This window comes from Uncinocarpus reesii, genomic scaffold (assembly GCF_000003515.1).
Source record: "Uncinocarpus reesii 1704 scaffold_2 genomic scaffold, whole genome shotgun sequence".
Taxonomy (NCBI): domain Eukaryota; kingdom Fungi; phylum Ascomycota; class Eurotiomycetes; order Onygenales; family Onygenaceae; genus Uncinocarpus; species Uncinocarpus reesii.
In genome coordinates this window covers 4,556,235-4,578,881 of record NW_003052499.1, presented here as the reverse complement: position 1 = coordinate 4,578,881, position 22,647 = coordinate 4,556,235, and the positions used below count along the sequence as shown (strand labels likewise).

Below are 22,647 nucleotides of genomic sequence, written 5' to 3'. Positions count from 1 at the left end.
AGAAAAGCGAAATCGGAAACACAGGATTGCACAAGCGGGACGTGATAAGCCTGCCCAGAGTCGGATACCGGTTAACTTCTCAAAGGCAGCAATAAAGGATTCCATTTTCGGCGACCCTGATCGAAAACTTCCATCACACAAAGTAACCTCCGAATTGATCACTAACGGAGTAATATAAAAGATAAAAGAGCTAATAGATAAAAGACAAGAGGCCCTATAAAACACATGATAAGAAACATAATTGCAGTAGAGACGAGAGAATTGAAATGCATAACTCCTCTCCATGTCATCCCAGAAGCAGATCCGCCGATTGTTATGGGCGGACACAAAGATATCATATAAAATGGTCCGTATTTCCCCCCTAGCTTCCGTAACAGCGCGGGGAACGAAGATCAAAGAGAACAGATGCCCAGCTCAACCGATATCGCCGCGGTCATTCGGGAGCAGGGAAGCTCATAAAATACTCAAGGTAAGCTAATGCAAATCAGAGAATCAAGCAGGCAGCTGGGAAAATAAGATGGGGGAAGTATAATTACGGGCATAAGTCAGTGTACCACATACTGCAAAAACAAATGAAAACAAATTCCCCACCACGATACACCGGTAACACCCAAATCTCTGGAGGTCTAAACACCCGCAAAAGGAAACCAGTGGTAAAGTACTCGAAACAGGCTTAGTGTTTTGTGTTCCCGTCCCTTAATATTCTGTGAGGCCAGTTAGTGCCAGTGGTGGTAGGGTAAAACGATAAAAGAAAGATGAATCGAAAACAGAAATCAAGTAGGAAAGGTGAGGAAAGCGGCTTGCGGGGTGCTTGGGCATGGTGGGCGGTGAGGACGTCGAGAAGTGACCCTAGGCGAGATCTAGTTCATTGTGGATTGGATTGACTTTCATCGATGTTGGCGATGGGTGGGTATCAAAGACAGTATGAAGAGACATGAGTAGAGGAAAGGGTGGGATAGGCGGAAGAGAGGGATTGGCAATTGAATGCGGAAACTGAAACAGTAAAAGAGGACGACAAAGACGGATAAAACAGACAACGCAAACGGGATCAAGCCGTGGATTGGTGCTGCTGAGGTATACGGCCGCCAACTGGCATCCCCGGATACTGACCTCCAGCCTGTGCTTGTTGCTGTTGTTGTTGGAGATTTTGGTAGTAGGCCATTTGTTGCTGCTGGTCGGCCGTCATGTAGCCTGCATGCATTGGGCCGGCTCGTGGCATCTGTGCTTGTTGGGCACTGACACTAGCATGAGCAACATCATCGGTGGACTCAGCAGGAACCTCGGGGGCCTCGACGCCATTTTCGGCGCTGGTTGGTTCGGGGGCATTCAAACAAGACTAAAAAGACACGGAATTAGAACACCATCGACGCATTGCCCATCTACAAGAGTCAAGGGAGGTGGTGGAGCGTACTTGGATCAAGTTTTTGCCCTCAGCCTTTGTGACAAGAGGCTGGAGTTTGGGAGTGGTGAAAGTATATACGAGACCTGTCTCGGAGACGACTAGTAGAAGCACTTGGGTGCCGGTTAGGACTGACAATTCATAGGCCTACAACACAAAGACAACGAGCATTGTTAGCAATTGGCATCGAGAAATCAATAGGAATAATAGAGAGAGAATAGGAGCAGCGTCAACAGCCAGGCACAGCGCGTCTTCGCGTTGCAGTGCGGGTGTGGTTGGGCGAAGCAGACTCACCTTCTTCATGATTCCAGCCTTTCGCTTCGAAAAGGTGATGTGGCGACGAGATTTATCCTGAATGAACTTGATCTCGATCTTGCGACGCTCGCGTCCGGGCTTGTCCTCGTCGTCATCGTCATCCTCGGCGGTGCTCAGGCGAGGACGCTTGGTGCCTCGATTTTCTACAGCTCCATTGCCACCGGGCACCAGGTCGTCCTGGGTGGGCGACGGGTTCTCGTCGGCGACGGCAGTGATGTCAGCCATGCCTGGGCAGATGGAGGGCACAAATAAAAATACGGTCGAGGACGGCGGGCCGTTGCGTTGATGGAGCGAGCAGAGATGCCCAAAGAGGAATGATGTTTGCGAGGATGAGGGCAGGCCGAATCGAGTAACGCGTTGGCAGTTGGGATGTCAGGTTTGGGTAAAGCGAGAGAAAAGTGAATTAGGAAGGGCGCCGAAGCCTGAAGGGGGAAAACGCGGAAAAATATGACATTTCAGTTACGCCGGATCATCCGCCGGCCCGGTCTCATTCCCGTTCGAAACAACCATTCTGGCCTGCGCGCGCCGCTCCGATTACGCCGTTCTTTACCGCTAGCCTCGTATTTGCCTCGCGCGGGCCCACCTTCCCTGTTCTGTTTACGCAATTGGGCCCCTTCCGCAATCGACCATCCACCTTTTCGTACTAGCCCGTACCGCCTATGACCCTCAAGGCCTTCGCTGACTGGCGAATCCGCCACCATACCGTACCGCACCCGTATGTTACCGTATCGGTCTGACTAATGCCGCCAGAGCCAGGCCTAACCCAGTCCAGCTTGGTGCCCCAGCGTGTCAGCTGCCCGCGTGTGCTCCGTCTGTGCATCGGCTGCCCCCCATCAAAGTCACATCTCGGTCCTCACTGACATTTCAGTCACTTTCTCCGGCCAGCACAGTCGAAAGCGGCCCCGAAAGAAGGGAGAAAGACAATGCAGCCCTTGGTTCCTCATTTACCAATCGTTGTATCGTGGTTTGAGACTCCTACAATGGGGGCGAAACTGCCCGCTTGCATTCAACCCTTTGATGTGACGGACCTCCTCAGTAGGGAGCGCCCCATCTCGAGGAGATGCTTTTATCTGAAGCTGGCGGAACCGGATACCCCCGTTGTTGGAGCTTTGTTGCTCGACACACTTCTTGCACCGACTGTCTCGCACTGGATTCTGAAACTAGACACCAAAATCGTGTAGTTCCAAAGACAGAACTAGTTGTGCAAAATTGCATTCATTGACAAAAGACCCATGGAACTCTTCTCTCACGGGATACTGCGGACTGCTTTAGCTGATTTTACTCTTCAAAAATGTCACAATCTCATCAAAACCCTCTGGTTCTTGAATCCAGTGTCCCATGTTTGGCGCTCCGAAATATTCTCTCATCAGCACCTCCATCCCAATCTCCCTCAGAAGCTGACACGCCTGTCGTCCTAGTGAAATCTTCACGATACCGTCGTCGATTCCGTGAAGCAATAATACTGGCGTAGAAAGTACCGCTTCAACCTCCTCCGGCTTCGACTCGATGGGCGGGCAACCTAGCACCCCATGAAGGAAAGCAGATATTGTCACGCATTTGGGCGTGGTGGACTCAGAGGCATATTTCGACCGATAATCCTGGATAGCCGTCTCGATATGCTGCGTAAACGGCAGATAGCCGCAGCATCCGATAAATGCACCGAGTCTGCCCTTGACACGACCCGGAGAACAAAGAAGCGTCCACAATGCGGCGGACATGCCCTGACTCAATCCACCCAAAATAACCTTCTCTGACTGACCCCCCAGTAAACTAATTTCGTGCTCGAGCACGTCCAAGACGTGCAAGCTTGATTCTTTCAGCCCTTGTATCTGAAGGTCCTGGCGCTTATTGGTATCGGCCAATGTGTACACATCAAACCAGGCTGGTAGATTTACTTGAAAAGCCACGCTCCATCGAACCGCGGCGGATGGAAACACCCATCGCCATGTGGGGAAGTGGGACGCAAGATCCAATCCCTGGGAAGTTGTAGAGGTTAACAGATCTTTAGCAAAGTCAGGCCCATGTCCTCCCCGGCCGTGTAAGAGAATGGCCGTATGGGTGTGTTGGCCTTTGGGCTCAACAATGTGCAAGTCCGGAAACCTGGCCTGGCTAGTTTCCATAGTCAGCGCGTTTCGGTGATTTCTTTCAACAAGGCAACAAGCTTCTTTTCCTCCAGCACTTGTCAAGGAGATTGCCTCGTAGCCCGGAAGGTTGATGCCAGATCTGGGGACGGTGGATTTGGCGGGGCTTCGGATCCACGTAAATCCGCAGGACCAGGCAATACGGAGTAGAGGCTCAAATATTCCAGACAAGACAGTCGGGATATTTACAGGAAAAATAATAGGCACATTGACCATAGGCTCTTCTAGAGGAGAATAGGTGGCTTTTCAATAGCACCGGGTCTACTGGTCCAAGCTACATGGGACTTATTACAATAAGCGTTGAGATGGAGTTTGTTCCATTAGTTACCAAGTTAACGAGTTAGGTAGCACCCCTTGGGAGCCGGTGGCAGATTTTGTTATCAATCTATCATGAAAGGCACGGGCAAAGCAGGATATAGTACGGGATAGGTAGTTAAGTGAGAAATAAAGGGGGAAAGGGAGTCTGTAGCCAGGGCCCAGGGGACAAGATAATACTTGGAAACATGCTTGATATGGCCTCCACCATTTCACCTACCAGCACTCCGAGAGGTCAACTTGCTCAAGTTCCGAGGAGGACCATAGATTCCTACAGGAATCTAGATCCTTGCACACAGAATAGGATCGTGCTGGGGCACGCACAACCTGGCCGGCGGAATCAAACAAGTACGTCCCGCGGTGAGATTTTGGTATCATGGCCTCTGGGCGAATGCCATGGGCGATGTGGGCTGTCGCGATGCTTCGACATTCGGTTTGCCTGCGCAGAAACTCAAGCTTGGACCTTTGGCGAAGCCCGACCGCTCCTCTTTGATATTTTGCGGGAGAAGGAGCGCGACCCAGAGTCCTGCTGGCGGTGCTTGTCTGGGGGGAGTCTGGAGTATGCACCAGAAGAGAGCCCTCTTGCAACGACCATCAACAGCGATGTTAGCGATCCTCCTCTCCTCTAGTTACCAAACCTCTCATGCCACTTTCTCTTCAACACGAAGGAATTCTCGCTTTTGGCCATGCAGAGCTTAGCTGCATTAGTGATTACTGCCACGCGAAAGCCAGATTCGGAGATTTGTTTTAGTGAGTTCTCCCTCCGCCTGGGAGCTAGGCGAGTCGTTGAGACAAAATGCGCCTCTCACTATCTCAGTCCACACAAGCCCACTGCTCAGAACAAGCACTCGAAACCACACCCTCTCGTTATGGGGCACTGGCTGCCTGGAAGCCCTGCCAGTCTTCTTTTCCAACCCAACACAGACTGTGGAATCATTCTGATTCCTTCAGGCTCATGGTTGACGATGTGGACCTTTCGGGCTAGACTTGCCATGCCGGCCATCTCCACTTCCCTTCCCGCGAGCGTGTGGAGCTGATCAGTGATCAGTGATGGGCCATCCAGAACATCTGCAAAAAGCAGCTCGTGATCTCTTGACTCGTCGGCAAGGAATTCAACCGAACCGCCAGCTCGTTCATGACTTCAATCGATCCCATCGCTGGGGACGACCGCACTACGGAAAGGCCAACTTCAAGCCGGCGTCTTGCCGCGACCGAACCGTCGAAAGACGAGTGGCTGTTTCATTTAGGACCGAAGACTAGACTCGCTTGCGGGCGAACTTGGCTGGGAACATCCCAGTAACTCGGGCTCCGCGCCGACGGGCCTCCCGCGCCAAATCTCAAGTCATGCAGGTTCCTCCTTCAGATATTGCGGATGATGAACCATTTTTCATATCCCTCTGGCATAGTGACAGGTTCTTGAGACTCTCGAAGACTGGGAAGATCACTCATTCTACGAAGAATTTGCCACCCAAATGGCAAAATGTACTCTGCGATGGAACTTATTCTCCGTTGATCTTTTGCGACAACGAGCCACCGGGTCTCTCGATACCCTTTTTCATTAGGTTTGTTTTAGAAACGTCGAGCACGGATCAAGCCCCTTTGCTCGACTCGGGCCGTTGCGATTCCGCCATTTGTTGTAATTTTGTTAGTCTCCACTTAGCAGGCCGGCATCGTGCCTCCTCCCATGTGGTTTTGACGTGTTCTTCCCCTCCTATCTTGCATATATGCGCTCCAGGCGCCGGACGGGGTTCTCGCTTCAAAGCATGGGTGGTTCCTTTTGCTCCCCAAGAAACGCAGGAGGAAGGTCTCGCGTTCAATAATTGGCCCACGGCACCATCATGGTCCCGGGTCGGCTGTCGAAAGTTGGAGGACTAACCACGCTCCCAAGTATGGGGAACCTTTACAGGGAGGCAGAAAGCCCCCATAGAAATGTCTCGGGTGGGAGTTATAAAGTCCTGCGCTTCCCCAGCTTTGCAGCTCTGGTTTAGAGCCATCCCCCCAGCCCTTCTGCTTCATACCGAAGAGCCAAAAAACAGAAACTTCTGAACATGGGCGGTTCCGCTGTCACCAGATGCCTTGTAACGCTGGGCTTAATGCTCAGCGTCACAGCCAATACCCCTGCCAAACCGCCAAATATCGTGTTCGTCATCACCGATGATCAGGACTCGCATATGAACTCGTTGGAGCACATGCCAAATTTGCAAAGGTACCTCGTGAAGGAAGGGACATCGTTTAGCAATCATTTCTGCACCCTTGCGCTCTGCTGCCCATCCCGGGTCAACCTGTTGACTGGAAAGGCGGCGCATAACACGAATGTTACGGATGTCACTCCACCATTTGGTATGCTTCTCTCTTTAAAATCAACCGCCGTGATTGTGCTGACCCCGACAGGTGGTTATCCCAAGTTCGTCGCCAACGGCTTCAATGACAACTATCTCCCCTTGTGGTTGCAGGAAGCCGGGTACAATACCTACTACGTCGGCAAGTTCATGAACGGCTTGAGCACTAATAATTACAACCCCGGGCCGAAAGGCTGGACTGGCTCCGATTTCTTATTGGGCATGACAACATATGACTACTGGGGTGCGGTAATGAGCCGTAACCGTGGGGCACCAGTGGACTACACTGGTCAATACTCCGGCGATGTTGTCGCCGACAAGGTCTTGGGATTTATGGATGATGCAATCCAAGACGATAAACCATTTTTTGTGGCTGCCGCCCCTGTTGCTCCTCATGGCCAAGTTAAGCCTAGGCCATTGTGGTTTGATAAGCCTGAGTACCCGGAACGACATGCCCATCTCTTCAAGGACTACAAGATCCCAAGAACGCCAAATTTCAACCCGGATACTGTCAGTAACATCCATTTGTCCCCGATGTAATCACAACTGATTTACTGATACGGTGTTTATAGCCTAGTGGAGCAGGATGGGTTGCAGCCATGCCTCGCCTGAACCAAACACATATTGATTATCATGACGAGTACCAGCGATGCCGGCTTCGAGCTTTGCAGTCTGTTGACGAAATGGTTGGCCAGATGGTCGAAAAGCTTGAAGAGAATGGCCTTTTGGACAATACCTATTTCATGTATACCACTGACAATGGATTCCATATCAGCCAATATCGTCTTCCCCCAGGCAAGACCTGCGGTTTCGACACCGACATTCGTATTCCAATGATTGTTCGGGGCCCTGGTGTCCCCAAGGACCAGGTCAGCGAGGCCGTTTCTTCCCATACCGATTTAGCAGCTACGATTATGACTATCGCTGGTCAGCCACGCGCGGGATTGGACGGTGCCCCCATGGCATTCCTCCAAGAAAACCCGCGGAAGTCCGAGCACGTCGCGATTGAGTTCTGGGGTGTAGGACGTACGGAAGGACCTTTTGACCCCTTTTATCAAAATGCTTTCAAACTTGAGGATGGAAACTATAAAAACAACACATATAAGAGCGTCCGTCTGATTGGGGACGGATACAATCTTTATTACTCTGTTTGGTGCTCGCACGAGCAAGAGTATTATGACGTTTCGGTAAGTGGCTTGTAGTTTTATCTGAACACAAAGCTAACGGTCCAGCGATAGACTGACCCTTCTCAAATTCAAAACCTCGCAACTGATCCGATCCTTGCAAGCCAACATAAGATCCGCGGCCGTCCTTATGACCAGATTGTGAACAGACTCAACGCTCTCATGATGGTTGTTAAATCTTGCAGTGGGAATGAATGCGTCGAGCCATGGAAGAGTCTTCACCCATCGGGTGGTGTTCGTAACCTGAAGGATGCTCTTAATAAGACGTATGACGATTTCTACGCACAGCACCCCAAGGTCAGCTTCGACTCTTGCGAAATGTGGTACATCCCAGAGAAGGAAGGCCCACAGGAATATAATGTTTACCAGGCCAGCCATCCTCATCGCAGGCGAGACGTTGAGTACGGAGGCCATTGGAGCTACTGGGTCTAGGCTCAAAAACCATGGTGCTGTAGGCATCGCACTGCATTATGGTGCATGCCATGTATATAGCTGTTTGCCATTTACAGATGTTGGACGTAAACATGCAGTATATATAGATGTCCATATTACATTGGATCGAGAATTGGATGCAAAAGCGCTCTCAGATGATATCCCGCCATGCTCGGCCTCGGCTTTGCAATGCAGGTCACGTCTTGGCAATGTGATCTCCCGCTGTGAGACTCGAGAGCAATTCGTGCATCAAACCCCCAGCAGGATTTTATTTTTAGGCCTCACGGGTCTGCTTTGAAATCGAGTCTTCAGCGCAGTGATTGGCAGTCGAGGAGGCCTGGGTTTATTCTTAGCTTGCACCCCCTGGCATCGCTAACTAACTAACCGCCCGGTGGTCTGAGGGGGCAGGGCCACTCTGAGACCTGACTGGTCGCACCTCTGCATCACCATCGACACCTTGTATCCGGATGGCCCTTTTCCCCTCGTGTGACGGCCTGTGATCGATGAGAAATATCACCCTGGGATCCGCAATCATGTTTCGCTGTCTTTCACACTCTCCCTCTGCCGTTTATCCCCTTCTGGCGCCCGCATTCCACGCCTTTGGATGTCAGATGCAGCCAGGGAGGATAGCTGGACGATAGGCGCCGGCACTCAAATCACCCTCCATTCTTCAAACTATTTTTGGCTGTTGCGAGCCCTATTCGGCGCTGGTCGTCGTCTTCTTTTGAATTCATCTCTGCGCGGCCCACGACGGAAGGGCCAACCGATAACCTAGAGATGCCGGACAAGCTGCTTATCGCATACATCATCGCCGACGCCCTCTTCCTGGGCGGTGGTGCGGCGATGCTTGCTGTTGCTTTGACAAGCAGAGACAAAATCCAATCAGCACCGACCCTGGACAATGTCGCAGAGAGGCTGCTCCTTTCTCACTGTCCACAGCTGGGTACGTTCGATTTAATCCGTTGTGCCCGTCGCTATCAATTGCTGACCGTCTTTCCCCTTTGGCACTCCAGGCGAGATCGTGACAGCCGGATTCGTTTTCTTCACATTCCTCCTCTCCATCCCCGGCATCATCCAATCGAATGACCGGATATGGATGAAGATCCATGGCTGGATGGTCGTAATCTCGGGGTTTATCACTCTGATTATAGGACTGATCATCTGGTTTTTGACACTGAGGACGAGGTCCACGTTGAACGTGGCTTGGGGCAACGAGACGCCCGAAGTACAGAGCCTGCTCCAGCAACGGGTATGACAAAGAAACCAAATCCTGCTTTCGACCCGGGAAAAGGGAATGTTTTGATAGCTAATGGCGAAATTAGTTCAACTGCTGCGGCTACCTGAACAGTACTTCACCACCGTATCAAGTCGACTCGACGTGTCCGACGGATCTCGACGCGGCCCAGAAGCAAGGCTGCGTGGGACCGTTTTCCAACTTTGCGAATAGTTTCCTTGATGTGATATTTACGGCGGATTTTGGGATCGTTGGTATGTTAATCACTTTTACGGTATGGAGACACTAGAAGGCTGATTGATTTTTCGTCGTTAGCTATCGATGCCGTCTTGCTCTTGTGTATTGCAATGGTCCTCAAAGACCGCAAAGAGCGTGCGAGATATCGCTTGATCGACGCTAAAAATGGCTTTGGTACGATTTGAATGAGTCTGTTTGTGATGTCGTCGGTCCTTGAATGGGCAACTGTTTGCTGGGACAGCCGTTTTTACTGTGATGGGACTGTTGCAAATCAACTGGTCAAAAACTAGAGTTTTTACGTGCTTATGTTGATATAATTGTGCTCACGACCCTTTTCTCCATATGTATATCTAGATCATTATGTTTGTTTATATTCAATTCTGCCGGGTATAGTCATTATGATTTATGTACTTCTAACACAGATTGGGTATCTTCATTCTGTCCACTGTTCAACGGTTCGGATATCTAATGGTAAACGGTAAGAGAGACTTGATCAGTAAGGCTCAGGAGCCTTCCGGCAAGCTGATCTTCTGCACCACGAAGCATATGAAGCCAGCTCTGGTCCACATGAGGCCGAGCGCATTTACCAGGAGCAGCAGATCATTATCTGGAGTATGGCCCCGCATATCCCGCCCTTAAAGCAGATTATTCGCGGAGAAACCTGAGACGTGTAAACAGCCAACGCAACCTCATTCATGAATTCTTCACTCTTTTATTCGCACTCTCCTCAAGATCCCCATCGCGATTAATTTGCTGATAGTCCTCAAGCCGCTCTGTCGCCGGGTACTCCGCAGCATCTACCTTTTCCCACTCCTCGTCATCATCGTTGGCAACCGTGGTATCTTGAACAGAGCACGGAGAGGTATCGGGCGCAACATTTTCGTTATCAACCCAGTTCAACTCCAACTTGACAATTTTAGCCCCGCCGGGGTTTAATTTGCGGTAATACCCCTCCACCGTGCCGCCTTCAACCTTGAAGCCACGCGCAATATACCACTGCAGGGCGTCTTCATTCGTTTCATGCACGTGAGCGGTCACAGTGCGGATGTTATAGTGCTTTACCAAAGTGGACACCGCGCGTGAGGATGCCTGGGACTTGTGAAATGTACCATCGTATATCAGATAATATAACAACGACGCTGCAACGCCGTTTCCACGATATGGGGAAAGTAAATGAAGAGTCTGGATGTATAGATTCATCGCCGCACGGCCTCCAACGCTCTGAGCAGCCGGCAAAGGCTCCAGACGACATCGTATACCGCCAATAACCTTTTCTGTATTCCCCACGGCCAAAGGAGCTCCCGCGAGTATCTTTTCGGGGAGATTCACGCCCGAAACGGGATGGTCATGGTAGACCGCGACTTTTGACACGCTCGCGACAAGCGGGTCGGTGATTGTCGAGGAGTAGAAGGAGGTTGGATAGCGGATAGGTAAAAGCAGCCCGGTGATGCGCATCAACGAGGGAATATGTGCCGTTTTCACGGGGTCGATGGTGATTTGGGGGTGAGGAGTGGGATAGGAGCGCGGAGAGTCAGAGTAAGGGGTGAGGTCTAGTGCGGGGTTGGAAGGGGACGCGGCAGGTTTGGGGGCTGCTGACGGCCGGGGAGGCGGTGGAAGGGATGGTGGCTGCTGCGGTGCAGAGACGGGCGGTGGTCTAAGAGGCGCGAAGTAGGAGGAGAGTTTGCGATTGTTGGTATTGTTGCTGTGTCTGCGGGAGGCCATGGTTGAGGGAGGAGGAAGAACGGGCGGCGGGTCAGAGGAGACAAAGAAGTGCGGCGCCATGGTCGTGCCTGGACTGATGGCTGCATGCAGAGAGTGGTAACTTGTTAACTGGATAGATAGAGGCTATGAAGCCATGGTCGACAGCGCCGGCTGGATATCCGCCTGGTAGTCAACATGCTGCTGTGTTGACTGCGGAGATTGATAAGATAAGATCGCCGGCTGACCAACTCAACCTGTGCCTTTTGCTGTGGTCAAGCGAGCATCGTCGACGCCAGCAGCACTCGTACAGTCCGGGGGGCGTGTCTGCTTGAGCATCGCAAGGGACGATCGGCTGGGCTGGATTCTGAGGGATTGGAAGACTGGTTTGCAACACACCATGGTTCGTCTGCTGCCGCTCTTCGGGCCGGTTGGCCCTTTTTCCCAACACCGAGAAGAGATCCGCTGCTGACATCAATAGAGCCATTGTGCTATTGTATAGCCAACACTCCCTTCCTCATATAACTTTTCTCCCCATGTGTTCCTCGCTTCTCGCAGACCCGGACATCGTCTTCAGCACAGTTTTCTAATCCTACATCCTCTCGTTCTCCCTCAATTCGCACAAGTGGAAGACTCCCTTGACCGCAGATCTCCGCCTTTTCAATATTGACATCCGGCCCTCGAAATTCTACGCGGGAATAAAATAATGTACAGTTGATGCAACTTTTTTTCAGAACCGTTTCGATAAAAATCTAGAACAAACGCAGGGGGTGAGTGACTTTGTTCTGCCGTTTTTCGACGACGTGCGGTTATTGCTTGGGCGCGTTTTCGAGACTGACTGGGTTCTGCGAACAGATTGGCGTTATACAATATGGCAGGTCCAGACGTAGAAAACGCTGGTCAACTCAAAGATCAAACTGGCACATTGGCAGCGGTTGTAAGTATGCCGGCGTTAGTTGTTGAATCTACAGAGTCTAATTTCTCGATTTTTGAAGACCCGGCATATTCTCGACGATACCATTTATAACATCATCCATGATATTGTCGCCAAGGTCCACCGGGAGGAGAAAATGGCCCGGGCCACTTCCGCCGTGATTGCCGTGAGGCAACTAGCAGAGAAAGATGCTCACGCTTCAGGTGACGCTGCGGAGGGTCAACACAGTATGGCAGCACCCAATGGCGGCGGTCTCAATCCAGCAAAGGTCGAGACAGATGCAGCAGTGTACGATGGAGGTAGGGTATACTTGAAGGGCAACCCATTAGTTACCACCAAAGAAATTTTATGCCCAAACTGTCAGCTCCCCCGCTTGCTTTATCCACTCTTTGGAGAGGGTGCCCGCCCGCCGCCCGATTCTAACAAGCAGTACTGCCGGAAACTCCCCCCTGTTCGGATGCCTGGTCGTGATGTCCATGGAAACCCCTTTTCTGTCGAAAGGATCACCAAGAAGAAGAAAAACCAAGGCACGGACAACAATACTCCCGCGTCTAGCCCTCCGGCTACCGCTGAGCCTAGTTCCGCACCAAATTCCTTCAAGCTGCTGCCCGACAAAATGTACGTCCCGACAACAAAGTGTCCCAACTGTCCCCGGTATTTCCTGGTGACAAAGAGTGCCCAGCACTTGGACAGATGCCTGGGCATCACGACTCGGCAATCTAGTCGCAATCGAACCCCTTTTGATAGCGCTATCAACACCCCATCCGCTCCAGCGCCAGCATCACGCAAACGTGCCCGTGATGAAGAAGAAACCGGGGCTGTTAAGAAACGGAAGGAAATGGGAATGCCAGTCAAGTTCAAAACCGGAAAGCCTGCAATTCCCAGCAAGCTGAAGAACGGAACGACGCCGGGTATGGTGTCTCCGGGATCGCCGACCTCTGTCAACTCTTCCAAATCCGCAGCGAAGACAAAAGCCAACAAGCCGAATAAAGATCGGGATCCAAAATAATGGGCTAAAGGAACATTTTATTTATTTTTCTGGCTGTATTGATGCTCGACATTGACGGGGTATGCAAAGAACGTTTGTGCTTTGTTGTATGCTGTCGCAGCGCAAGCAGGCATTTTTGCTGGACTGTTTGGTTGTGACATATTTGGCGGCATGATCTTTTACGACTTGGGTGGCATTGGATTGGAGTTAAGCTGAACCGGATTTTCTCTTTCTCAAATAACGCTCCAGCTTTATCCTGCTTGGGCACATGAGACGGGCATTTGAGGTGTTGGACCATTCGTGGACGAGCAGATTTTATGTCTCTACAGGGCCTTTGTTCCCCAATTCTGATTTCATTGAAGTTTTCTCTGGCTAGCTATGGTTGGTGTTTGGGTGTTTGAACTTGAGTCCCTTGCCTCAGAGCATGATTAGAAGGGTTGTCAGAGCCGACGTGCTTTTCCTTTTGTTGAGTTTTGTTTTCGCATCGCATTTGTCCCTTAGCTAGTTACAAAGCTCGTCTGCCAATCAACCTGGTGTTCTTGTTGTGGTCAGATCTCCTCCCAACCGAGGAGATATGATATCCTGGGACGTCATCAATCACACTTCGAGGCAGTGTCATGTCCAGATTTTGGAGAAAGCTCACCGGCATCTTGATCGGATTGGATGCTTGATTATGCATCCAAGTTGACCTCGGCAGGGTTGGCCAGCAGACTACGCCCAAAGCAGCTTAAGATGAGGCCGCTAATGCATGGGATCGCACAACCGCACTGCTGCGATATCACCACGTCCTTCACACTCGAACCCCGTCCCGTCCGATTGCGATTGCGAGGCGTCATTGGCCGGGGAAGTGGGCGGCAAGCAGCACGATCTGACTGGATGGATGCAACCCTTTCTGCTCAAGGCCAATGACTGACGGGGATCGAGTGACAATCCTCATGCTGCGCATCAAGGTGCTCCAGTTGACAGAATCCGAGGAGACAAGGATGCTGCTCGGTTGGCTGCAATATTGCCATCGGCCACTTATTGAGAAGAGCGAAATCCACCCATCGGACTGCACTGGATCAGACGGCAGAAATATGTGGTTCGTCGAAGGGATAGGGTTGCTTGCATGAAGAATCTCTGCAGCACAACTCCCGCCTCTTGATTTCAGGCAATAATAACATCTTGTTTGTACAGTGCCTACGGTCTTGAGCGGGAAAACGGATCACGGCGATTAAAAAGAAAGCAAGTGCGTGCTGACCTGACTCCCGCCATTCGCTCCCTGGCCGAAACAATGAGCTTCCGATGTCACACGGATTCGCACCATCAACCATGACAAGCAATGCTCCCTGCATGGCCAGGGAGGCCCGTTCTCCGTTTTCCGCCTGCGACCGCACGGCTAGTCGACGCCACGTTCCTGGGGTTCAAGCTTTGCGACCTGAGCTCCTGGCCCGTCTTCTGATTGCCTATTCGTCAAGCCTCTGATCTGGATGAGGAATCGGTGGGTTTTTTCCCCCTCCGCCTTGAGGGCATGGACTCCATGGAGGGTGTCTGGAGGAGATGGAGACGATCCACGGGACATTTTTCCCATCGGCCTGAATTTTGGCCTCGACTCTCATCCAGATCCTCAACCCTTTCTCTGACTCCCGTAGAATGACGGGAGCAATCCAGATATTAGGATCAGAAGCACAACAACGGTCTTGTGGAACCTCACGTCGCGACTGGCGATTCAACAGCCTATTCGACTCTTGATTCGCAGCTCCACGACAACGGATCTCCCTCTCACACTAGCACCATCTCTCACCACTCGGCACTCGCTCAGGCGCCAATCTCATCACAATTCTTCGTTTTTCCCAGTGACATCTTGGCGGCCCGTGGCGAGAGATCTGAAGCCTGTTTCCCCACAGCCGACTCCTGAACAGTGAACGCCGCCCTTCCCACCGTGATCAATCCAAGGACCTGGTTCTGCGGTAGGCCCAAGCTGGTCGAATGCCCATGTACAGTCAATGCTTGTGCCACCCTGGAATGATATTCTCATTGTTCTTTGATGCATATGTTGACCGACCGGGAATTGACCTTGAAGCTTTGGCCCATCGAGTCTCCGGAGCACTGCATACTTGGGCTTCTCTGAATACTCGCATCCAATGCCCGGTTTTCCCCCAATTGCCCGCCAGTGAATCTATATTTTAGGTGGCCTAGGATTGTCAATATCGTTTGCTCCCTGTTGGCGGTGTCATATTTGCAAGATGTCCAACATTGGAAAGGTTCCCTAGAGACAGCATCACGTCCTTGGTCTACTGTTGCTCCTATCTTTATATCCCGGCTCACAAAATCTGCCAACCGGAATGGTCGACGTCCACGAACGGCATTGTTGATTGTGCAGAAATCAACCAGGTGGGATAAACGGAGACACATCCTCGAAGGGCGATAAAGCGCTTGTTTTCTGCATTGTCCCGGAGTTCCGAGGGGATTAAGTCCTATTTCGATTGCGATGTCGCCGCCGTTTAGCAGATGGGAGGCTATTTCAGCCGGCCTGACGTCGAGAAAAGTGCATGGAGCGTTAGAGTCGCTTGCCAAACGAATCGATATCCCATTTACGAGCATGACGACCCCTAGTCAGATAGAGGCAAGCACGCAAGATCCGTTTAACGAAGCTTCAAAATATGCTTTGGGATGGGTGTACTTCTCAATTGTGCTGCTCGTATTTACTTTCGTTATCAGATCGTACCACATTTGGGGTGACAAAATCCGGGCTGCACTGTACAAAGAGGAGCTAAGGACTATCGATAAGGCAGTGGAATCCGACCAGGAGATGGTTACACCCGCTACAGCCAACTCTACGAGCAGCTTTTTCCCCGTTCACGGTGCTCTACCTCCTCCACCTAAAAGAGACTCATCCATCGTGAAAATACGCTGGCTGAACTATACCATCGCCTTCGTGCGGTGGATCTTTTACCGACCCTTACCTGTCATGAGAATATGGAAACTGGAAATCGTTCCGCCGCCGCTCGCAGCCATCGTTATTGTCAGCTTTGCCCTGATCTTCGTCACCTTGTATAGTTTCCTACCGCAACCACTTTTCTACAAAAGCATCAAAGACGGATCTCCTCCCTTGGCTATTAGAGCGGGGATGATTGCTGTTTCGCTAGTTCCTTGGATCGTTGCTCTGAGTATGAAGGCCAATCTTATCAGTATGCTCACTGGTATAGGGCACGAACGACTTAATGTCCTTCACAGATGGGCGGGATATATATGCATGTTTCTGGCTCTGGTCCATATGATTCCGTTTTATATTACACCCGTTTGGGAGGACGGTGCCCTAGAATTGTTTCGCCAATTCATAAAGGGAGACTTTTACATATACGGCTCGGGGCTGGCAGCCCTGGTTCCACTCGGAGTTCTTTGCCTTCATTCTCTACCCTTCCTCCGAAATCGAATGTACGAACTATTTGTCACGATGCACGCTCCGATAGCGATGGTTTTCGTCGGCATGATGTTCTGGCATTGCGCCAATTTTTTGACCTCCTGGCACTATCTATTTACGACGGTGGCTATTTGGCTGGTCTCTTATGGCATTCGCCTTTTCTACTTGAACTGGACAAACCCGTTTCGCCTTTCGTTCTTAATTGGTGAAGAATCTGCCGTCACGATCCTTCCCGAAAATGCGGTCAAAGTCACCATTCCGACTCAAATGAGATGGAGACCAGGCCAGTACGTTTATTTACGAATGCCAGGCATCTCCGTTTTTGAAAACCACCCTTTTACCATCGCTTCTTTGTGCAGTGACGATTTCCCGTCCAGCTACGGCGAGGAATACCGGGATATGACCCTTGTTTTTAGGCCCTTTAGCGGCTTCACAAACAAAGTACTGAATACCGCTCTAATCAAAGGCCCTTATAAAACTTACCGTGCATTTATTGACGGGCCATATGGTGGCATGCGGCGAGAACTTGCAGCCTTCGATCATGTCGTCTTTTTCGCCGGTGGGAGTGGTATTACCGCCATCGCAAGTCAGCTGTTGGATCTTATAAGGCGGATGCGTGATAGAAAAGCATTAACTCGGACAGTAAGGGTTGTGTGGGCGTTAAAAAGACCGGAAACGATGGAATGGTTCAAGGAAGAGTTGCGTATTTGTCGAGAATATGCGCCTCCTGGCACTGTTTGCTGCCAGTTCTATATTACCGGCTCAAAAAGATATACGGAGCAGCCCACTCCTTCTCGGCCTCATAGCGGCGCTTTCCATGACAAAATCAACGATGTTTTTCAAGGCGTTGCTAGCAAACGGACTTCGGCCTTTATTCGCGAAGAAGCGGCTGGAGACGAAGAAAGGGAAAACGAACTCCGCCGAGAGAATGAGGATACGATCGCTGCCCTTCCATCCGCATATGTTCCGCCTCAACGCTCATACGGCTGGAATTTTCCCACTTCCCCAGTCGCTGAACAGGAGAACAGCGCCAACAGCATGAACTTTGGGTTTCCTAGCACGCCTACTTTGCTTCAAAAGAATCTAATGCGTTTTGCATTTTTCCCGACACAGAAACGAGGCGGATGGAGAACAGAATATGGTCGTCCAGATATCCCGTTTATGTTGCGGCAGTACTCAAAAGACTTTGGGCGACGAACTTGTGTTTTCGTGTGCGGCCCACCAAGTATGAGAGTTGATGTTGCAAATACTGTAGCAAGGCTACAGAGGAAAATTATGGACGATCCGACAAAGGATGAACTGTTTCTGCACGCCGAAAACTATGCTATTTGAGAGCCACCGCCTGGGCCGGACCTGGGATCTAGCACCTGCTGATTTCTCAGTATTTTCCTTCATTTTGGCCTTCTTTACATGAGAGATGGAGCCTATTATATACCCTGTAGTTAATGTACATACGTAATCCTTCTTTGGCACTGTTTGGCCCATGCCATTTTTCTCTTTTTTTGCAACATGTCTTTACTTAGGTCTATAGCGGCGATGGCTAGCGCTAGCAAAGACGGTAAGGTATCTAGTGTATACAGGGCATCGGGTTTAATAGAGAAGATGGTACCTGCAATGTGCATCTCTGAACATGGTTTCGACTGAAGTATGTAGAATATTGAGGGATCTTGATACTAATCCCTTCCATGGTTAGTTACCCAGTCAGCTTTGACCTGCTCACCGCCTTGCGATTCTGCCAATATCGCTTCCAAAAAAGTGAATTGAAGAGCGAACTGAATGGCTCAGAAAAGCAACAACTGTCAATTGCATTGGGACGGCGGGATATTTGCTGCAAGATAGAGATACTAAACGCCACTATGGCATCCGCAGATTCCAACACGAAACCTACCACCACGCCCACGCCATTCCTTTCGCTCTCACCCGCGCACCTTGCTCGACTCCAACCGCACACCTATGTTTACGCACATCTAAACCCCTCGCCTGACAGTTCACGGCCCTCGGTGCGCATAAATGGTCGAACGGAATTTCAATTCCGTCCCGTGACTGTAAACACCGGTTCCTTGACTCACGCGAATGGCAGCGCCGTGGTGCGCATTGGCGACATGACTGCGGTGTGCGCAGTCAGAGGGGAGATCTTATCTACGAATGATATACCGGCGTGGAAGGTTTCCAGCGGTTCCACCGAGGATAGAAATAAAAAGGGCGATGAAGGAAAAGAGGCCGAAGAAGAGGAAGACGACTCGGAAATTCATACGTTCAATCTCCTAGTTCCCAATTTATCACTGAGCACGGGATGTTCGCCGTCCATACTCCCTGGTTCCGCGCCTACGTCGCTCGCGCAATCTTTATCTCACAGACTTTTGTCTCTCCTTCACTCTTCGCGGTTGATACGTGCTAGTGATCTGCGAATCTGGTCAAATCCGAATCCCACGCAGGCTCAGTCTCAAGAACAGCATGAGGATGCTGAAATGGAGAATACATCCGTAACTAGCTTGCCCGAGACCCCAGAAGTCAAAGGCTTCTGGACACTATACATTGATGTTCTAATAATTTCCATGGCGGGGAATCCCTTCGATGCTGCCTGGGCAGCTATCATTGCGGCATTACGCGACACACGCCTTCCTAAAGCATGGTGGGATATCGAGAATGAGATGGTCCTTTGTTCAGACCGTGTTTCGGATTCACGAAAGTTACAGCTACGGGGAATGCCCATACCAAGCTCCTTTGCTGTCTTTGAGGCCGACCCCGTGGGAGATTGGAGGAAGGTTATGCTCCCGGCTCGGAACGGGAAAACAAAAGATCAAGGTCAGATCAAGAGATGGATTCTTGCCGATCCAGATGCGTTTGAGGAATCGTTATGCCAGGAACGTTTTTGTATTATGGTGGACAAGGACGCGGACAAGCCGGAGGGGATGAAGATTCTGATGATGGAAAAGAGTGGAGGATTTTATATCGGGAAAGATGAAATGACAGCACTAGCTCACTTAGCCACGGGGAGATGGGAGGAATGGAGAGCGTTGTTGGAAGGCTTGGGGTGAAAACGAAGGAGCTGAGAAGTATTTGCACGGCGAAACTTGGGTCGGTTTATCTGAGATGAATTCGGAAGCTAAAAATATTCAATTTCGATGATCAACTCCGGCGCCTGGCACTCTATGGACAATCCCTAATTCTAATATTTATTCACCCATAACCCGGCAGAGTCAACAATTATATTCCGAGATTCCACGTTGCAACGCTGCCACAAAAACTATACTGTACAAACAAAGCATACGGTCACGCACGGATTTAGGGCTCAGGACACTCGTCAAGCCCTCCGTTTTTTGGGTGGGCCGTCGTCGACTTTATCAACGAGAACGGGCGAACTAGAGGTGCTCGATCCAGACGCCGGAGATACAGGGTCCGTAGCAGATTCGAGTTTAGGCGCATGAAGTGACGTTTGGCCCGTCTTCTTTCGAGGCAAGGATATGGAGAAAGAGACGAGTTCTATGGATGAACCGTTTTCCTTCTCCTTGCTCTTTTTGCATTCCTTGGGCTTGATCCCTTCCGTCCTGTTTCTTCGCGATTTATTCGTAACTGGCTCTGCCTTGGCCTTTCCAAAGATCTTGTTGAAGAGTTTCCTGAACGAGCCAACGTTTTGATCTTGCGCGTTTTCATCTTCCTTATTTTTGCCATCTTTCTCGCTTTCGTCATCCTCTTCGTCGTCCACACCATCTGAAAAATTCCACATAACTGATATATCTCCCTTTACAAGCGCTGTGATCCAAATCGAACTCAAAACTCCGGGAACAAGGTATAGCAATGCTGGCTGCGCATGATTTGAGATCTGCATTGCAACCAGCGTGGCCAACATCCCAAGTACATATCCAGTCATTCCGGCGTTGAAATATGTTTTCTTAAATGATTTTGCTTCATGATAGGATGCTTCTTTCTCAGGCAACTTCAGAGACGGCTTTACGCATGTCCAAAGCCGTTCGCCCCATCCACCAGTCGCGCTGGTATACTTACGTCGACCATCTGCGCCTTTTTCAGCGTTTCCTTTTGGGGAAAGCTTACGAAGGTAATGCAGATAGAGGTCGAAACGCAGCGCAAGTCCAATCACCGTCCCTGGGACCACGATGTCTCCCAAACCAAGCATCGCTAGAGCAGTCAGGCTCGGGTCCTCCTTTGAAGTGGGCGGCCGGGGAAACAGGAGCTTGATCGGCAAGTCCAGTTTTTGTGCAACGGTAACCATCATGGGAGTGTAAAACACGAAATAGATATCGTAGAAGAATAGCGAGCCCAGGATTAAACTTCCGGTAGCGAAAGTTGTCGGTGACAGAAGTTGGAGAGCACCATACGAAAAGCCAAATCCCAGGAAATTGATCAGCCACCATGGCCTCGTCACAAAGGCAGCATATCCAGCAACGATAATCGCGATAATGATGCTTAGCATATCAAGGATGGTGAAACGAGCCCTGAACCTAAGAACAGAGCGGATATGCGTGCGAAGCGTAGCTTTTTGATAGAGAAGCCCGCGGACTTGCCAAAGCGGCGAACGGATGCAGCGCGGAAGACCAACGGCCCCAAGCAGCCCTGGCAGCGGAGAGGTGCGTGTAGAAAGATTCTCTGACGACTTCCCTCTTCCGGCAACCTCTGCAAATACATGCTTTTCCTGATCTGCTCTCCAAAACATGCCGTGAGACGAGTAGTGTTCAGGAAACACGAGGGACCGTAGAACAGAAAAGCCATCCTTCACGAATGCGGTCGCAAACATCAACCCAGCATGTGAGAAGTACCAGTTCAGCACCTTGTTCAAAACTGCTGGGTCAAAGTGTTTAAGCAGGAGGTAAAGACCTCCAAGCGTCAGGCCGGACAGAATAGGAAGCATAATCGCATCTGATGCCTCCAGGCCTTCCATCTTTTGAATCATGCCTTCTTCCTCATTGGAGTCTTCATCTTCATCATCTTCCTTTTCACTTTTGTCGCTCTTGCATGTCTTCTTGGCCGGTTTGGCTGCAGAGGATGGCCTTGATAACGAAGCATGGGCGCCAATGTAAATGCAGAAGAGAGCGGAGATAAGGAGATGGACGTAGGTTGGTATAAGCGGTTTTGTGACATTAAATCCAAGTAGAAAACTATCAAAGGCCTCAGCAAAAGAGGTTGGGATGGCCATGGTATGAAGGCAAGGTGACCTTAGGGAGTAGCGCTCAGCCTTGAAGGATGGTAAAATGATTGAGAGAATTGAAATTTATGTCGTTAAAGGTGGCAGGTCATTTGGTGCGTATCATCATCTTGATCGCTCGAGATTGATGTCTGAAAGGTGAATTGTTCGAGGTTGTGCCTTGTGATGGATTTGGTGACAGCTTTCAAAAAGCAGCCATTCACTTTTCAACCAACTGACATCATATAGAACGATAGTCACCAACCTCAAAGAACTTCCACAATGGCGACAGATGTAGTGATTGACACTACTATGGTTTGTTCTGGGTCCTGAGATTTCCATCTGCGGCTGCTGAATAACCTGTCCCTAGGGCTCCATCACTGTCGAGCTTTACAATGATCATGCGCCCAAGGTAATAGACCCCCAACAATCCACTTTCTATCTCTAGTTACTGATTACTCTGTGACGGAACAGACATGCAAAAACTTCTCGACTCTCGCACAACGAGGCTATTACAATAACGTTATCTTCCACCGCATCATCCCTAATTTTATGGTCCAAACTGGCGATCCAACCGGGACAGGCCGCGGCGGCAGTTCCATATACGGCGAGAAATTCGAAGACGAGATCCACCCTTCCTTGAAGCATACAGGTGCAGGTATTCTGAGTATGGCGAACAGCGGGCCGAATACCAACGGAAGTCAGTTTTTTATCACCCTGGCACCTACGCCCTGGCTCGATGGGAAACATACAATCTTTGGCAGGGTCAAGAGCGGGATAAGGGTATTACAGCGGATGGGGCTTGTGAAGACCGATACAGATGACAGGCCAGTGGATCAGGTCAAGATTCTGAGGGCGAGAGTAGTCGAGGAAGGGAGTGAAGAATGA

General features: G+C 50.5%; 9 protein-coding genes across 9 annotated transcripts; 5 read left to right on the top strand and 4 right to left on the bottom strand.

The window, feature by feature from the left end:
* Positions 1-1,048: 1,048 nt before the first annotated feature.
* Positions 1,049-1,939, bottom strand: UREG_04511 (MCMA protein; the record flags this gene model as incomplete). The annotated part of the gene is made up of 3 exons (XM_002544948.1): positions 1,049-1,336; positions 1,412-1,512; positions 1,690-1,939. 3 exons carry the CDS (start codon positions 1,937-1,939, stop codon positions 1,049-1,051), a joined length of 639 nt encoding a protein of 212 aa, XP_002544994.1.
* A 1,043-nt stretch (positions 1,940-2,982) lies between these two features.
* UREG_04510 (uncharacterized protein) lies at positions 2,983-3,834 on the bottom strand (the record flags this gene model as incomplete). The annotated part of the gene is made up of 1 exon (XM_002544947.1): positions 2,983-3,834. One exon carries the CDS (start codon positions 3,832-3,834, stop codon positions 2,983-2,985), a length of 852 nt encoding a protein of 283 aa, XP_002544993.1.
* Positions 3,835-6,218: 2,384 nt separating this feature from the next.
* Positions 6,219-8,125, top strand: UREG_04509 (uncharacterized protein; the record flags this gene model as incomplete). The annotated part of the gene is made up of 4 exons (XM_002544946.1): positions 6,219-6,510; positions 6,562-7,019; positions 7,082-7,696; positions 7,748-8,125. 4 exons carry the CDS (start codon positions 6,219-6,221, stop codon positions 8,123-8,125), a joined length of 1,743 nt encoding a protein of 580 aa, XP_002544992.1.
* Positions 8,126-8,902: 777 nt separating this feature from the next.
* On the top strand, positions 8,903-9,781 carry UREG_04508 (uncharacterized protein; the record flags this gene model as incomplete). Its single annotated transcript, XM_002544945.1, has 4 exons — positions 8,903-9,068; positions 9,277-9,374; positions 9,448-9,613; positions 9,675-9,781. 4 exons carry the CDS (start codon positions 8,903-8,905, stop codon positions 9,779-9,781), a joined length of 537 nt encoding a protein of 178 aa, XP_002544991.1.
* Positions 9,782-10,289: 508 nt separating this feature from the next.
* Positions 10,290-11,781, bottom strand: UREG_04507 (uncharacterized protein; the record flags this gene model as incomplete). Its single annotated transcript, XM_002544944.1, has 2 exons — positions 10,290-11,398; positions 11,694-11,781. The coding sequence occupies 2 exons, from the start codon at positions 11,779-11,781 to the stop codon at positions 10,290-10,292; spliced, it is 1,197 nt and encodes a 398-aa protein (XP_002544990.1).
* Positions 11,782-12,165: 384 nt separating this feature from the next.
* Positions 12,166-13,237, top strand: UREG_04506 (uncharacterized protein; the record flags this gene model as incomplete). Its single annotated transcript, XM_002544943.1, has 2 exons — positions 12,166-12,231; positions 12,290-13,237. 2 exons carry the CDS (start codon positions 12,166-12,168, stop codon positions 13,235-13,237), a joined length of 1,014 nt encoding a protein of 337 aa, XP_002544989.1.
* A 2,449-nt stretch (positions 13,238-15,686) lies between these two features.
* Positions 15,687-19,657, top strand: UREG_04505 (uncharacterized protein; the record flags this gene model as incomplete). The annotated part of the gene is made up of 3 exons (XM_002544942.1): positions 15,687-17,844; positions 18,151-18,177; positions 18,489-19,657. 3 exons carry the CDS (start codon positions 15,687-15,689, stop codon positions 19,655-19,657), a joined length of 3,354 nt encoding a protein of 1,117 aa, XP_002544988.1.
* Positions 19,658-19,923: 266 nt separating this feature from the next.
* Positions 19,924-21,771, bottom strand: UREG_04504 (uncharacterized protein; the record flags this gene model as incomplete). The annotated part of the gene is made up of 1 exon (XM_002544941.1): positions 19,924-21,771. The coding sequence occupies one exon, from the start codon at positions 21,769-21,771 to the stop codon at positions 19,924-19,926; it is 1,848 nt and encodes a 615-aa protein (XP_002544987.1).
* Positions 21,772-22,041: 270 nt separating this feature from the next.
* On the top strand, positions 22,042-22,647 carry UREG_04503 (peptidyl-prolyl cis-trans isomerase ppi1; the record flags this gene model as incomplete). Its single annotated transcript, XM_002544940.1, has 3 exons — positions 22,042-22,074; positions 22,130-22,171; positions 22,234-22,647. The coding sequence occupies 3 exons, from the start codon at positions 22,042-22,044 to the stop codon at positions 22,645-22,647; spliced, it is 489 nt and encodes a 162-aa protein (XP_002544986.1).